This window comes from Megalobrama amblycephala, linkage group LG10, assembly GCF_018812025.1.
Source record: "Megalobrama amblycephala isolate DHTTF-2021 linkage group LG10, ASM1881202v1, whole genome shotgun sequence".
NCBI lineage: Eukaryota > Metazoa > Chordata > Actinopteri > Cypriniformes > Xenocyprididae > Megalobrama > Megalobrama amblycephala.
In genome coordinates this window covers 12,663,128-12,680,529 of record NC_063053.1, presented here as the reverse complement: position 1 = coordinate 12,680,529, position 17,402 = coordinate 12,663,128, and the positions used below count along the sequence as shown (strand labels likewise).

The window sequence follows — 17,402 nt, the reverse complement described above, 5'->3', positions numbered from 1 at the left end:
TGTTGCCTCAGAATCTGTGCACACTAAATAAATCATTTAAGTAAATAGGTGGTTTTGCAATTAGGCACAAAGCCCACCCCTATTTAGCAACAAAACAGAAAACTGATGTTATTTGATATAAATAAGCAATTTAAGCATCAGTGTTTTTCGTCTGCCAGTGCCACAGGCTAAACAAGATTAGCATGCTAATCATTTGAATGATAATGTGGTAATGCCCTCAGCTGTCTGAATAAATTGGGAGACATTGCTCATATAAGAGCATTCTTATCACTCTGGAAAACATGAGCAATTGTGTTTTAGTTTGCCATTTGTAAAAAAAAACTGAAAAGTGAATATATATATATATATATTTATATGTATTTCATAACTGAACCGGCAACAATGTTTCAGTAAGTTTACTCATTCTTACCTCAAAGTTTGCTACTGCACAATATATATTATTTTCATTAGGAATATTTCTGGTCAAGGCATCTTATTCAGGTTAGAAGCCATATTTAATTTTTCATGAATGAAAACGAGGCTGTGAGTGATAGACATCGCTACAGTCTGTTTAATAGGTTGTAAAATTCCATTTTTGATTTTCATAACCAGAAATAACAAACCTCCCTAAAACTTTGGAATAAAGTAATTGATACAATATATAATTTACATATTTAATGACTTTTGACATTTTTGTTTGGCAATTTATTTATGGCAAAAAATGGTCAATATTTAATCACCCGTCATCTATTTAGATTAGATTTAAAAAGAATGTTATAACAAATTTTATAACAAAAATGCAATTGGATAAAGACGTAAAAATACAGTAATTCATTTAGAAGGCTAGTAGTAGTAGAAGAAGTTGAATCAGTAATAATAATAATAATAAATTATTATTATTATTATTATACAGAAATAGACAAATTGACGAATTAACAAAAATATTAGTCGTGAACTATTATTCATAACACAGAACAACAGCTTCCACTATTTTGTAAAAGGCAGGATCCGAGTTCATAATAATGAGATTAAAGTAACCAATCAGCGTTTCTGTTACAGCTTTCACTCCTCCGCCGATCCAATAATGAAGCTCTATGTTCAAAACACGGAAATACAGAACGCAACTGTAAGCGTCATGCTGTTATTGGTGTTGTGCGCTGATATATTGTGATGTCGTTATATCGTCCGTTTCATTTAATAATATATTTGCTTTATACATAAATAACCTCCGTTTTGTGACATAGAATAATGCGGGAGTCTGCCACAGTTGGGTTTTTGATGATTCGCCGGATTTAATATGTACAGTGGACTTCTGCCGCCGGGTCTCACTGAGGCTGACCTGAGCTCTGATGATGCTGATGAAGGAGTAACATCCGAAAATAGACAAGGAGAGACAGACGAGCACCCCTTATGTCAATCAGGCACAGAGCAACATTCAATTGAATGTAATAAGTCAAAAACTGAATTGCACAGTTATGATGCCTCTGGGGATGATTGTCTTCCTGGAGTTTCCTTGGATAAGTGGCAAGTACGTGGACTGACTGAAGTTATGCATGTATGCAGTTATATTGTCAGAGAGTGCTTATCATGTAGTGATTAAATTATGTATTGTAAGTCGAATTGTGCAGCATACTTAATAACACTACAGTATAAACAAAACAAGTTGCATTCATTTCAATCATCATAATATCATTACGTCAGTATGACTGATTGACAGCACTGTTTTTGTTATTGTTGCAGAAGTTCAAAGATCTCCAAAAAGCAAAAGATGATCAGAGAATGAAGCAACCACAAACAAAACGGCAAAGGAAAAGGCGCCACAAGAAAGGTCAAGTTGTCTTCTCGTTATCTACCAGTGCTCTTATCCTATACTGTTTCTGTTGTGGTTTATAGTATCTAATTTATTAAACATTTCCATGCAAACATAAAAATGCACATATGTAAAGGAATTTGCAATGCAATCACAATGATGCCAAGTATTTTGTTTTGGTTGTTGGGTGTCCAGTAGAATTATAATCCTACTAATACTAATCCACATGCACTCTATTTGTGGAAATAAACAACACAATTTCACTCTTTCTAATCAATATGCCTTAATTCATGTGTATACTTTTTTAGACACATTTAATTTACATATTTTTGTTGTTATACCTTAAACAGGTGGGACACAGAATTGCAAAACTGAGCAGAAAAGGTATGGTGGACACTTAATGATGATTTCCAAAATTGACCATTCAAACAAAACATCAGTGCATTAGTCAGCAGGTCTTGAGAAAGACATTGAGAGAAACATGTGTAAACTACTCGAAGCTGATATTAGTCCTTAGGCTTAATAAACTTTGAATGAATTTGTTTTTCAGTGATGAAGGAATGAATAAATTAAAATAAAGTTCTAAAATGTTTTATTTGTTCACTGACTGATGTGAGAAATATAATAGTACACTGTAATACACTACACAACTTTTTGCTTAGGGTATGATGGGCACAGAATTTTGTAAGCTTTCAGACTATGAATCCATCCAGTTGGACAGTATCAAACGTGTTATTATTTTGAACCGATTTTCACATTCGGTACTGTGAACACATTCGGTAATGTGTCCGAAAAATCGCGTACTGTCTGAGTAGGTACTACATTTGAATTTGAATGTACTTCGTGATGTTCTGTATATGAATGTGGGTAGTATGAGTGAAATTTGGACGTACTACATCTGCCATGTTGTTACCGTCATGTGACCTACCAGCATCAGTTGCGTTGCTTCAATGCCATTAATAAATCATCTCCCATGGCCTCATTGGATGGTAAAGTATCCATCGAATGCACACTTCAGTATCTCGGCGGAAGTAATAAGTCATCTGGGTACTTTTTGCCTACTGTTTTTCGAATACTGTGTATTCAGACATACGTATTGTTTTTCGCATACTACATATTAGGGAAGTATTCAATTTCGGATACAGCGATTGTTCATTTGTCAATGAGGTGCATGTTACAGCGTGAGTTTGTTGTGTTTGGAATGGCTTGAAAAGTCTGGTAGTGTCTTAGTTGGCAGCTGTATGGTGCTTAGTGTTTTAAAACCTATTTAAAAGTTGTGTAGTGTATTCTAGCCTCGGGGGGAACAAATAGAACATGTTTCATCTTAAGTATAAAATTCTTCACATTTGAAACCTCCTTCCTCTTTCACCAAGCACACATATTTACCAAAACTCTGACTGGCTCTGTACTTCACCAGAAAAGGGATGTGTACAGAAATAATTGAATCTCACAAAGTATACTTGCTAGTCCTGGAGTGAATAATAATAATAACAGGAAGACTTGTCATTCTGTGTCTTTGCCCAGGGAGCCTGAAGAGAAACAGGAGGAGCACTGGAAGGAGCTAACGCAGTATTTTGGCATCAATGATCGACTCAAGCCTCCTCCTTGTAGCAGACCTCCTCTCATGGTAACAATGATTTCCACCATCTTCCTCTACCTCTCTGTGGGTGTCCTAATTCCACTCTGATGCTGAAAGCATTTTTATCCCACTGCCTCGTTCTGTTCTCTGCCTACTGTATGTGTAACTCGTAATTGTTTCCTCTATCAAATGTGAAAGACAGAGTGAGGAGGCGTTCTTTCTTCCACATGACACTGAGCATAACAGAATAGATCATATTATATTTAATGATGAGATTACCTTAATCTTGACATGAGGATGTAGCTGCACTGTCTGTTCTGGTTGGTGTTTAATATTTCCTATATGAGGTGGATTTCTCCATTGAAAGCCACAGTACAATGGAGTCAGGAGCTCTCTGTAATGCTGTAATTCAGTGATAGGGAGGGGAATGCTTGCAAATCAAATACACAGGACAGCTTGTGCTACAAATATGACATTAAGATTTTCCCCACTCAGAAGCTGAAAGGGCATCATATGTAGAACTGCATAAGGAATATAATAAACGGCATATGTCTTTATTTGTCCTCTGTAAATGGACCTGTTTTTAGTATTACCCACTCTTCCAGCACATTGAAGTTGGTATTAAATATCAGCCTCCTTGGGTTTCGCATTTTGTTAGAGATGTTGCAGTAGAATCGAGTTGTTTGTTGCATAGTCCTCCCAGAACAATCACCATTAATGTTAAATTAAGTATTTTTTTGTTTGACTATTGAAAAATAAAACTTCTTCAGACTGTGTTTAAACATTTATGGAATGTTTGGATTTGGATTATGGCCATGTTGGTGGATTTTGAATATTGGCATGAGGGTAATGACATTTTTTGAGAAATATTTGCGAATTTTAACATTTGGTAACAAATCTACTTTCAAGTCATGATAATAAAAAAAACAGATAAACTGAAAATAATATGAAAAAAAATGTTTTAGGAAAAAATGCAAGGTAGATATAGCACATTATATATAGTATATTATATTACAAAAAAGTAATTAAAGAGCCATTAAACCATTTAAAATATAATCTATTCTATTATAGTAATTATTTTCTTTTAAATCATATTATGGATTTAGGTTTGAATTTAGTGTGCATTTAATGGCTGCATTGTGCTGGCACATAAATATTGTTGCTTTACTTCTTCTGCATAAAAAAACATATCTGTATTCATTGAACAAAATTCACCTTATCAGCACTGAGCTGTTAGCAGGCATAGGTTTTTTTTTTTCTGTGGTGTCTGTGCACAGGTTTGCATGTACGTATATTGTACAGCTCATTTCATTTAAAGCAATGATATTTCTTTTTGCAGTGTATGATTTCAGTCTGTTCCTTGTGAGATGAGAGCAGAATATGTGAGAAAAGGATTCAAGAAAGCTGACTTTGTACATTGGCTCATAATTTAATTTCGTCATGCAGGAATTTCCTGATTAAATTTTCTATAAATAAGTCTCTTTAAGTGCAAAGCTTTGTAAACAGAACCAATTCATTTGTAACTTCAAGCCCTTTTTGCACTAATGCATATTACTTATCATTCTGCAGCATTAACTCAAAACAGTTTTTGCAGTTATTTTAATTTGTAAATTGTCATGTAAGCAGAATGTTGGCAAATGTAATTTGTTTTAAGTAGGAAAACGCTGTTAATTCAATTGTCCATATCGTTTAATGTTGAGCTCAAGTAATTTTGCATTAGCGAGGTTATTGAGTTAAAATATTGTTTTGATTATATATATCCGGTTGTCCTGTTAATTTAGACAGCTCTGCTGCTCCATTTTCCCTCACTTTCAAAGGCTATATCTATTTTGGATTAAACATTATTAAAGGGCTGAGCATATGCTGTGAAAATACATTTTAATGGAGTTGTGAGTGAGGCTGATTGGAACAGTCCCTCTGAAATGTTTACCTAAGCAGAATGAATTTTATATGACCGTTTCTGAAATCACAGTATGGAATATACATTAGCTCAGGAATAAATTACATCAGGTAGTTTAGTTCTGTTTTTCATTGTGTATGTATTGCTATGTTTTCATCTTCTTTTGACCATAAGAAGCAACAAACACGTCTAGAATTAGTGAAACTGGTAGAAAATGAGAATGTTGTGTCTTTGTTTTGGGATTTGTCTTATGGATCCGTAGTAGCAGACGGAGAGCTCTTCTCCACCAGTCCTGCTGCTTTGATGGAAATATCTAATTAAAGACCAACATTTATGTTTGGTAACCTCCTGTGGCTAGACAGATTTTTTGCCTAATATTTAATCAACCAACGATTTTCATTTACGAGAGGAAATCTACATATTTGTTGTAATGGCAGTCATATTAAAAAGAATGCCTGGGGGAGTTTTTAAGTTACTCTTTGATTTTTTTTTTTTTTTTTTTTTTTCTCGTCCCTCTATTTCTATTTGAAAATCACTTCATTTTATTTCCCTCCTTCTCATCTTCAGTCAGGCCTGGAAAAGAGCATAGAGAGTGCCATCGCTGAAGGGGACTATGGGAAGGCGGAAGAACTGAGTGACAGACTTGCTACTCGAGAGGTATGTTGCCCAGATAAGCCATCTCGGGGGGCGCACCAACTGTGACAAATTGAGCTAATGGGTCTGCGGCCATTTTGCCTGCAAAGACAGAGGCTACAAACACACACACACACTTGGGCAGAAAGTCTTGCAACCCTTTTACACTAAAGTTAATGGAAAGCCCTCCCCCAGTTTGAAGTACGGCAGTGTCTATAGAACTTTCGGTTCTGCCTTTTAATGAAGGCTACAATGCTTTCAACCCGAGCGCTAAAACATTTTCAAGGTGCCAGTTTTACACCTTTGAAGTGGGCTCATACCTAAATACAGTGCCTGCAGTTTTAAAAAGACACATTTTAGGAGTGTACGTAGGATCAAGCGCTTCGAAGCTAATTTGGCAGAAAATGTTACATTCGCACAGCTGTAATTGCAGTTAAAAAGACATTCAACTTTTCTGAAGTTGGGGCAATCATAGCAGGCAATATTTTTAAGCCTCGCAACTTTGATTCAATGGAATCTGAAATGCATTCCACTAAATTCCAGCCTAGGCTTTGATTTCAGCATTACTGCATGGAATTGATGTTCACTGTCAAACTTAAACAGTTTAGTACAGAAAAGATTGGGGTACGTACTTCTAGTTCACTTACCTATACATTTGGTGACTTTGTAGCATTTTTAAAGAAAACATGATTTTTATTTCTTCAGTCACTCCACCCCAAACCAAGTGTTTTTTTAATACAGAAGTGGTTTGACAAAAGATCAATTGTGCAAACTTCTTTCTTTCTTTCTTTCTTTCTTTCTTTCTTTCTTTCTTTCTTTCTTTCTTTCTTTCTTTCTTTCTTTCTTTCTTTCTTCTTTCTTTCTTTCTTTCAACAGTCTTTTCAGTGTTTGATAGGAAAAATGTCAAATGATGATGGGAAACTCATCATTTGAAGTGAAGAAGAATTCATTTTATTTTTACCTTTTATTTATTCTTACCTTAACCCAGGGTTGAGGAATGTACAGTGTGAAACGTCAGCGTATCAACACCCAGGATTAGTTGTTAATCCTGGATAAATTGTGAGCAGTGTGAAATGTGAATCAAGATAACCCAGGATCCCTCTAACCCAGGATTTAAAATGACCCAGGGTTAACTCTTTCCAGTGTGAAAGGCCTTTCTTTCTTTCTTTCTTGCTTTCTTGCTTTCTTGCTTATTGTACTATGTTGTCAGGCATATTTTTATAGCAGGTGTCAGTCATACCAACAATGAACCAGCTTTATTTCATCATGCAGTTGCGTTACGATATATTACATAAAGTAGAAATTAATCTTCTGTTAATAACTTTATATTTAGGTGTATTAAATTGTTTGTAGGCCTCATTCTGCAAATCCTTTTTGTGATAACAATTTTCTTTTACGGTTTATTGCCGTACTGCAGCTGTATCTGTTCCTGGCTTTGGTGTTTTTAAATGTATTTTTCAGTTTCTACAATAATTAATTTTCTATTAAGCTTAATTTTATAGTTTTATTATGGATAAAACAGTCTCAGGTCATGCTTCGATAAAGCTCTTCCATCCATCTAATCGGGAGGAGCAGTGTTAATCGTGTTAACCTCAAATATTAGTTTCCTACGTAATCAATTACAGCTTGTTTCTCTTGGTGTAAATGCGAAAATGACACCATTTACTCCGCACTAATGAAATCATATTGTGATGCTGTTGATTGTTGATTTGAATCAGTTCAAAGCAAGGTGATAATCATGCTCCTAACAAGCGTAGCGCCATGGGAACAAGCATTAAATAGCTCAGTAATGCCAACAACAGGCCCTTGGTTTATAGGCAATTTTCTTTTGAGAGTCTTTAAGCGGTAATCCATACAGATGCCACTTACGCTTATCTCTGGAGTATCTCTGTGGTTTTATCTTTTTCTTCCCCAGGTAGACGGAGACATAATAACGGTTTCTTTGGAAACCGTTCTCGGAAACATTTCATCATTACACGGGCTTCATTGTGATGCCACACGGCTATATCAGCCCTCGCCTTTGTTCTTTTGTTTGGTTGAGAATGGCAGATTTAAGCATTCCTTCACAGAGAGTTTATCTAGACTTCAAAAGCAGGTAAAGAATTTCAGAGATGCCATCATGCTGTCTAAAAGCTTGCAAATGACAGCGCTGAAATGTTTAAGGTTAGTGCCTCTTATCAAATAACACTGGTATAGTAATTATAGCAGGCTGCGTTATTAGTTTGCCATTGCTTGCAGGTAAAAACACAAACACAAACTGCATGGCTTTCCTCTTTGATTGACTTACCAGGACCATGTTGTCACAGAAAGCTTCTTAGAGCATCAGTGGATTTGAGCAGACTTAGCAGTCTTGAATCTCTCGCTCAGCCAGACAGCTGAGGTCTGCCTCTGACAGAACACTGGCAGTCGCTGCACAGTAATGCCACTGTTAGCTGCTTTATTTGTTCTCCACTAAAGACTGTATATTACAGATTTCACCAGGTAATGTGCATTTGTCATCTGCTGGACATGTCCCTTACGCTCTATAGACTGATTCAGCATCCCTCAGGGAGATGTAGGTATGGAAGATTTTTGTGAACATGCCAAGATAAGATGATACTTGCATGTTCTTTGTATCCAAAGTTTCATCAGCCATGTTAATGGTAACAACATGATAGGGTAGGTTGCACATATGGAAGATCATTTCTGAAATTTGAAGAGTTTCAGATTTAGGTATACGTGTTGCACCATTTGTTATTGTAGCCATACTTTATGCCTGCATATGTTTGCCAATGTAGCTACATATGTAGTACCATTCAAAAGTTTGGGGTCAGTAATTGCAAAAGTCTCTTATTCTCACCAAGGCTCCATTTATGTGATCAAAATTACGTATTTTTACATGTAATTTATCCATGTGATTACAAAACTGGATTTTCAGCAGCCATAACTTCAGTCTTCAATGTCACAATCATCATAATATGCTGATTTGGTGCTCATTTCTTCTTATCATTAATGCTGAAAACAGTTGTGCTGCTTAATACTGTGAAAACTGATACGTTTTTTCAGCTTTCTTAAATGAACAGAAAGTTCAAAAGAACAGCATTTATTTGAAATATATTTTTGTAATGTTATAAATGTCTTTACTCTCACTTTTGATCAATTTAAAGCATCCTTTTTGATAGTTCTTTCAGAGAAAATAATCTTACTGACCACTATCTTTTGATTAAAAGCGTAGCTGTGTTAATTCAAAATTTGTCCTTTTTACCACTTTTATTTGAGAGGTAAGTAGAGAAAGGACAGAAAATGAACAAGATCTGAAAGTTGCAAGCCAGATCTGAACTTACATATGAACACCAGTGCTTAATGTGTTTTTTTTTTACTGAAAGGATTTAATCGCTACACAACCTACTATCACTAACATTTCCAGTGAACTAAACACAAATTCTAGATAAACAGAAATATGTTGCCCCTTCTCAAGGGTCCTTGGGGGCAATTTGGGTATTAGTTAAGCATTTTATGCCCTAATTTGTAATCCGGCTAGTATTCATTATCACAGCGCTCCGTGCGGCCACAGAGCGCTCTGCCCAGGATAAATGTTGTTGCAGACACAGCTGTTTGAAATAATGCATTGAACAGTCAATAATCCCAGCTGTGGCAAGCCTCAATTTCAAGGTTCTAATAATATTTGTGTCTACTGATATATGAAATATCATGCGTTCTGTAATATGTTTACATGCTAATACAGCGTTAAATTAAAGGGTTTAGAAGTCGATGAGACAGTGATATACTAAAGGTCTTGTGATATTTTTTGAGCCTCTTGTTTTTGTCCTCGAGAATGATCTCTATAATGGGCCAGAGGTATTTTAAAACTTTTTTCCTCTCAAATCAAAAGGTTTTCATGCTTTTATAAATATAAAAATTCTGCTGTTTTGAAATGTTTAAATGTAGACAAATTATTGGTTGCTCCCTTGTTTAGCTTTTTTTAATCATATGATAATATTTTATTTCTTGTTTCCTTTAATCTGCAAATTAAAGCAATTTGTTAAAACCTTCTTTCAAGTTATCCTAAAAAGTGTGTGTTATGTGGGCTTTCATCTTTGTCTAAGTGTTTAAACACAAATGTGGATAGTAAAGGGTCCTTTGAGATTTTCCTTTCATGAATGTGTATTCAAATATTCTGTTGAAGGTTTAACTGTTCTTTTTGTTTTTGATTCACAAAGTGTTTTATAAATTAGTGTAAAAGGTAAAAGCTTTTTAATTGATTAGAATTAAATACAGTGTTATCAAATTCTTCACTATATCCTCTAACAAACCAAAAAAAAAAAAGACGGGTACTAGTCCAAAATCCAACTAATTGACCTTTTAAACGTACACTCTTAAAAATAAAGGTTCTTTATTTGCTTTGATGGTTCCATGAAGAACCTTTATCCCTTTATAACCTTTATATTATTAACATGTTCTTCACATCAAGAAAGATGTGGTTGTTTTTTAAGAACTGATCACTGAAAGGTTCTTTGGGGAACCCAAAATGGTTCTTTTATGGTTTTCGTCGAACATTTTGGCTTCATTAACAATATGAAGTACATTTTGCCATATACATCTTCCCAAAGTGCGTTGTTTGTTTCAGGTCTCAGACTTTGGGACCCCATTATGTACGTATATAATGCCTTGAAATATAACATAATTATGTCAAAGCTGTGACTGTTTGGAAATGTTGTTTCTAATTTGACTTTTAGATTCATGTTTTTTATTTCAGATGTTTTGATTTTTTTTTTTTTTAAGATAATGAATTACTTGCATCAACTTATTTTTAAGGGGTTTCATTTAGCCTTCTAAGCACATTTTAATAACAAGAGCTGCAGTTTAAATCTCAGTGGTAAAGACGAACTGAGCAAGACTAAACAAAGGACTGTCACACTCTATTATTTCCTACAGTTTTTCTCTGCCCCGATCACAAATATTAGCTCCGCATTACCACTTCAAAACGTAGACTTCCTAGTCTCGAGCGGTGGGGGGTACTGCGTCCATTTCAAGTTCTCCAGCAGTCAGACAATATGAAAATGATTAAAGGGAGACGCAGTCTGAAAAGAAGTTGTTGGGGGGGGGGGTGCAGTAAGATAAAGTCGGGTGAGTGAGTGAGAATTCGAGAACACGGGCACATACATACTTCAGTATGCGAGTTAGATGCTCACATTTCTTTTGCGTCACAACCAAGATTATACATTAGCATTGGCTTTATTATTATCGGTACACTTATTAAATGTGTTGCATTGCTTTTTTCGGTTATCAGCCTTCATCTCAGAATAATCAGCTGGGGTTTTGTCCTAATATGCGTTTGAAATACAATGTGTCTCGGTACAGGCAGATCTCTAATGACAAAGTTCTCTGAAAGTTTGCCTTTGTGTGTTCTTTACAGGGGTGTCATACTGTTTGAAGTGCCAGTATTGCAGTTAGGTCAAACTCATTGGTAGACACCAATCCAATTAAAATGCACTAGTTTGACAGCTTTTGTGAAGGAAGTTAGTTGGCCTTTGTACAGGCTGCTAAGGCTTGGTGCATTAAACGTAATGTATGTCTATTTATTTATTTTTTTCACTCAATTATTAATCATCTTAATGTTTCTTTTTCCTGATATGAAAGTAGCATGATTAGGTATTTTTAGCCCTTTTCTCCGTGTAACGAAACCCCAGACAGGCTCTTCCTCCTGTGCGGGCCCCTCCGGCAACAAGAAAACTGCTAAGCAAAAACTCTCCTCTTTGTTCCATTTTCTTTTCAGTATTAGCAATTTATCACAGAATGAACTTTTATTATATCTGTAGATGACTCACATTAAATTTTTGCCCATTAATTTTGAAATGGGTTTTGAAATGGGTCCTAAGCTTTTATCAAATGCTGGGGAATCTCATTTGGATTATTGTATTTCATTAATTACTTGATAGACAAAGCATACTTTTCAATGTAGATTTTTTTGTGCTGTTTAATTAATTAGCATGTTTTCTCTTTTAATTAAAGCCATTTTTTTCGAATTAAAGCCCACAGCAAAACACATATATAATTTTTTTGTAATTAGCCCTTAATTGGTGGTAGTGGAAGCTTAGCACCCTCGTTTCCTTTTTTTTTTTCCTGATTGCCATTTTATTGCCAGTCAGTCATTAATTAAACAGTTTTTCTAATTAGCTTATAAAACTGTTGATGGCACATTATTGTAAGTGTGAGTTCAAAGCTTGCTAATAAGCCTTGCCTGCTTAGAAGAGGGAAGATAATGAAATGCGCACAAAGCCAGCGAACTTTCAGACTTTTTTCCACTCCCTTGTTCCCTGAAGATGACAGTCTTATGTATCTGGAATCAGATTATTGGGGCTGAAACATAGAGAAGCGCATTATACCGAGAGCTTTTCCAACTATATCCCCCTCAGAGAGGCTGCTTCTCTGTATGTCTTGTAATGCTGTTTGTCAAGTTGGTGGCAAGATTACAGGAACTCCTTGTCTTATTTCCCCCACCACCCCCTTGAGACTGATAAGCTATGTTAACTGGATCTTTCACTGTATACAAGGATATCAAGTGTAGGACTCTCAATATGTCACTTTTGTTGAGAGGATTTTGTCTCCTCCGCTTTAGTGTAGACGACACAGGGTATTGTCACAGGAGCGTGGCCTGTTTCATTTCATTTAGGCAATGCAATGGTTTCCATGAGATTTCCCTTGGTATTGTTTTAATGCAAGCAATGATTATTCCAATCTGTCCTAACTGAACACATCTGGCAGAATTAGAACAGAATTACAGTAATGTTATTGATTTATTGGTGATATTAGAGAAGGCAAAAAAGTGTTTGTAAGAAACATACGATGTTGATATGATCAGTTGATTAAACAATTTACGGGTTTCACTTACACGAGAATATTACAGAATAAAATAAAGTGGCACATTTTTGGTGCATAGTGAACACTTAAAGGGCTAGTTCACCCAAAAATGAAAATTCTATCAAAATTTACTCCAAACCTGTATGTTGACGGTAGACACTGACTTCCATATCATTATTTTTCCATACTCTGAAAGTCAATGGCTACCATCAAATGTTTGTTTACCCATATTCTTCAAAATATCATCTTAGTGTGTTCAGAAGAAAAAAGAAATTCATGCAGGTTTGGTACAACTTGAGGGTGAGTAAATGATGACAGAATTTTCATTTTTTGGGTGAACTATCCCTTTAAGTGTTCACTATGCACCAAAAATGTGCCAATTTTATATGGTTCTGTAATATTCTCATGTAAATGGAACCCCATAAATTGTTTAATCAATTAATAATACCAACATTTTATGAATTTTTAAAAGGAAATTTAAATGTTAGAGAGTAGCATTATGTAAGTACTATAACTAAAGTCCAAAAACAAAAAAACACACACAAACAGCCTTAATCTAATAATCATTCTAGTCGCATACAAGTCAACAATGACCATCTAATATTGGCATTAAGGTGTGTGCAGGTGTCACCTATTTTACAGAGTGAATGTTATGTATAACAGCTATGTATAAACCAATTTACAACTGTTGGAGTTTTAATTGTTTGCAGTGCTTTTTCAGTATGTGGGTGCGAGTGAGAAAGCCTGGGTTATAGATGCAAACTTCAGAATTAATTTAAAACCTATTTTAACAGCTGCAAGGAAATCAGTGCAAAACCAAACTTTTCACCAAAGTTATTAATTTTAATGCATTTATTTTTTTCAGGATATTATCATAATATCATTATATATTTCAGAGCTTTGTCTGCTCCGATATAATTTGCAACCGTTACTGTCATATATTTGTGTAAGGCTCAATAATAAATGAACAATGCCCTGGCATCAGGTGATGGACTAGCATTGTAAATTTATGCAGAATGCATATATTGCACATGAACGTTTTTGTCACAGCAGCCACTGTGGCAGTTAGTGATCTACTATACAACACCAAGTGGGGACTGCACTACTGTTGACTTAACCCACCTAGTGGCCCCACGTTGCAGTTACAGGGCTGAGCAGAATGAACTCATCCCTCACAGACCTTTCAAAGGTCACGACATTAATAGTGCTAAATAAACCAGGCACTGAATAAGGCTTTGCTGAGGACTGGCGTAAATGGCACACAATGCCTTTTAAAGAGGAGAGAAGAGAAGTAAACGACAATGAAAACGCACTGAATGTAATTCTTACGGAAATATGGGAAGGTTTAGTGTGACTACCTAGAACAAAGAGCACTAGCGCTTTTTGTTGTGTATGTTACCTCCCCCCCCCCCCCCCCACAAGCCCACTTTTTTTTTTTTTTTTTTTTTGGATTGTGATTTTCATTCCTTTTTTTCCTGCCCTGCATTTTTCCTCTGTGCCCGCATTTGATGTGAAAGGATTTGGCACTAAGTCACAAGAGAGGGAAAAGGAGGGGGGGGGGATAAGGATGAAAAAGGAGGGAAAATCATGAAAAGTGGATCAAAAAAGTAAATGAAAAATAATGTCATATTACGGAAAATATGAGAGGCTAATTTGTGCCGACTTTTTGCTAATTTTGTTCTTGCCACAGAAAGAAGTGCTGTCACCTGCTCTGCGCTACACTGATGACAGTGCCAGTGATCCATGAAATAAGCTGCCGCCGGCTTTGTTCTGATAAGAATGAACAAATCTGCACAATGTACTGCGCTCCGAATCTCATTTTCATACTTGCATGCAGGCTAAAAGAAATAAGCTGTTTGCAAGGCTTGATTAATCAGACATTTGAGAGCTTTTTTTTTTTTTTTTTGTCTCTTTGATCTGCTCTGTCTCCTAGGTAACTTGCTTGACATTAATGTTGAGCCCCAGTAAAGACAATCGTGGATTGTAGACTGGACTGATTTAAAAAAAAAAAAAAAAAATAGAGATCTTTAATGCTTTGAATATAGCAATGTGTGTGAAAATTGGGGAGTCCCGACTGGAAGAGCGAAGGGGGGCTTTAATTTGGGTGATAGGGGCAAAATTTGGTTAAAGCTGGAGCGCAGGTTAATGTGGGTAATCCTTGTGTCGAAAATGCCGATAAATCTCAAGATTTAAACCTCAGAAGCCATTTGGCATCCCCGCACTTTGTTGTCTCAAAATGCTGCTTTTTCTTACCAGTGTCATTATTATGTCATGTTTATCATTTTCTGGTTGCGATAGCTTTAGCGCCTATTCCGCTTAAACGCGCCTCTCCAAAAACACCCTGGTGTGAATTATCTGCCAGCGGATCTCGCTAAACACGGGCATGATCACCCATTATAACTTCCCTCTCTGCGCTGTCTTGCTAGAAAACATGATTTATGGCTCTTAAAACCTCAAAAAAATGGCAAGGATTTTAAAAAACTGTCATAGTGTGTTAGCTTCAGGTTATGCAGACGCCTTTACAAATCTTCCAAGTGCCTGTATAGATGAATGCCTCGAGGGCCCAGCCGGAACCCCGCTCTCTCAGCCTGCTAAAGGCCTTATCTTAAATCCAAGCAAAGTACCATTAATCTTTTTGAAAGACCTTTATGGCTTTTAATGTATCCCAAATTAGAACATTTTACACCCTTGGTTCCTGAAATATGGCGATAAAAAGCCTTTAGAGTTTAATTTCTCCTTCCTGCTCGCTCTGACCTGCCTAATCCCAGCATGCATTAGGAGATATTTTAGTTTCAGTCTTTCTAATAAAGTTTATCCCACTTAATTATAATTGAAACATTTTTTTCCACTCTCTTGCTCTCTCCAGGTTTTTTCGAGCCTACAAATGGTGGCACATTTCCTCATTACCAACTGAGTTTTTTTTCCCCTGATTGTATTCTTTCACTGTTCTAAAGAATTACCCTCATATCCCCTCCCGAAAAAAACAGAGGCGGCGAGAGAAAGGCAGTGGGTAAAAGAAAAAAAAAAAAAAAGGGTTTGCGATTTGTTCCAAGTGTTTATCAAAGTTTCTTGCGGTCCAATAATAAACCCATCCCAGGAGTGATGGAAGAGGCCCGGACTCTCCTTTTGTTTCCTGAGCCCTCTGTGTCACTCTGGCTATTGGAATTAATCTAGCCACACCACACACATTTCCCCTCACTGATACCGTCGACATGTGCCTCTCACCCTCCTCCATTCATTTTGCCGTACTAAGTGCGTGCACTGCAATTTTCAGAATTAAAGGTCCTCTTTAGATGAACAGATTAAGTATATGAGATAATAACATTAATTATGCACATCCATGCTGAGTGGTGGAACGGAGGGTTGGGTGTCCTACTTCTATCTATGAACCACAAATTCTTTTTTTATTTTGGCAAACTCGAGCATGTGCGTGTCCGTCCGGGATACGCCATCCTCGCAGTGATGAAGATATGATTCTTCGAGCACCACCTTGACGTACTGGCAGTGTTGGTGAGGTTTGCCAGGCAGACTGATTTTCTCCAGCTAATGGAGCTTGTCTCTGTCTCCTTCTCAATAGCTGGCCGTGAAAATCGCACAAGCCGCCGATTGCCGTGACTTCGCTAGCACCAAACAGGAAGCAGAGGCTTCCCGGGCAGCCCAAAAAAGGAGGAAGCAAATCGCTTGGGGGTTTGTTGTGTTTTTTTTTTTTTTCTTCTTCTATCTGTCCCCAGTGCTGATACCCTGCAGTTTCATTAAGTCACTCTGTATTTCACACTTTAAATGTCCCTTCTTTCCTGGACTATGTGTTAACTCATGTGTATTCACTAGAGCTTTCTAATGAGCATGCGAATGCTGCTTATCTCTTTGGTCAGTCTCTGAATGCCCATTGAATGCTGTGAGCTAGAAGTATAGCCACAATATACAGATTTTGTTTGCATTGACTGCAATTATATGCAAGCAAAATAATCTGCTTTCATTGCTTTTTCTTTGCATTGCTTTTATAATTTTTTTTCTGAAATTCTTGATTATTTATGTCACTTTCAATGCAATTTTTTTTTTTTTTTTGTAATTTTAGGTTTGAAGCAAAGAAAAGATGGGAAACCAAAAGCAATATGGGATTCATGTGACATGCACAGCAGTTGAAATGTTTTTAAAAAGATGAGTAAAGATTTGGCATGTTGATAACTGTTTATAGAGGTAATCTTTTCATAATACATTATTATTATTATTGCACTCAAATTCCCTTATTTGTCATTTAACATTTAATTTTTTCTCTGAATCAGTTTTTTGGTCATTCATTCAGATTTGTGGGTCATTTTTATATAGCTAAATAAATTCTATAAGCACACCATTATTGTATGATTGGTCATTATTGTATGTTTTTTTTCTCATAATTAAATCTGGCACGTACAACCGCACACGCCATTTATTTACTGCCGTAAGTGGGTTAATCAGGAGCCGCTTTTTTTCTTCCATGGAGGTATGGAGCGAGGGAAGAGAAAGGAGAGATTAGGGGCCTAATGCAATGTACAGGATAATATGCAATAGGATTTGCCTGGGCAAAATGAAATTTGTCGGCTGTAAGGAGGTTTGAGCAGTCATAAACGAGGAGTTTAGTCGGGTTCGAGTGTAAGATGACTGTGTGTGAGGGAGAAAGCGAA

At 36.2% G+C, this 17,402-nt stretch overlaps 1 protein-coding gene across 1 annotated transcript; it reads left to right on the top strand.

The window, feature by feature from the left end:
* Positions 1 to 1,073: 1,073 nt before the first annotated feature.
* fam204a (family with sequence similarity 204 member A) lies at positions 1,074 to 17,092 on the top strand. The gene is made up of 7 exons (XM_048204627.1): positions 1,074 to 1,507; positions 1,720 to 1,807; positions 2,140 to 2,173; positions 3,314 to 3,416; positions 5,836 to 5,925; positions 16,319 to 16,428; positions 16,817 to 17,092. The coding sequence occupies exons 1-7, from the start codon at positions 1,277 to 1,279 to the stop codon at positions 16,866 to 16,868; spliced, it is 708 nt and encodes a 235-aa protein (XP_048060584.1). The 5' UTR covers positions 1,074 to 1,276; the 3' UTR covers positions 16,869 to 17,092.
* Positions 17,093 to 17,402: the final 310 nt, after the last annotated feature.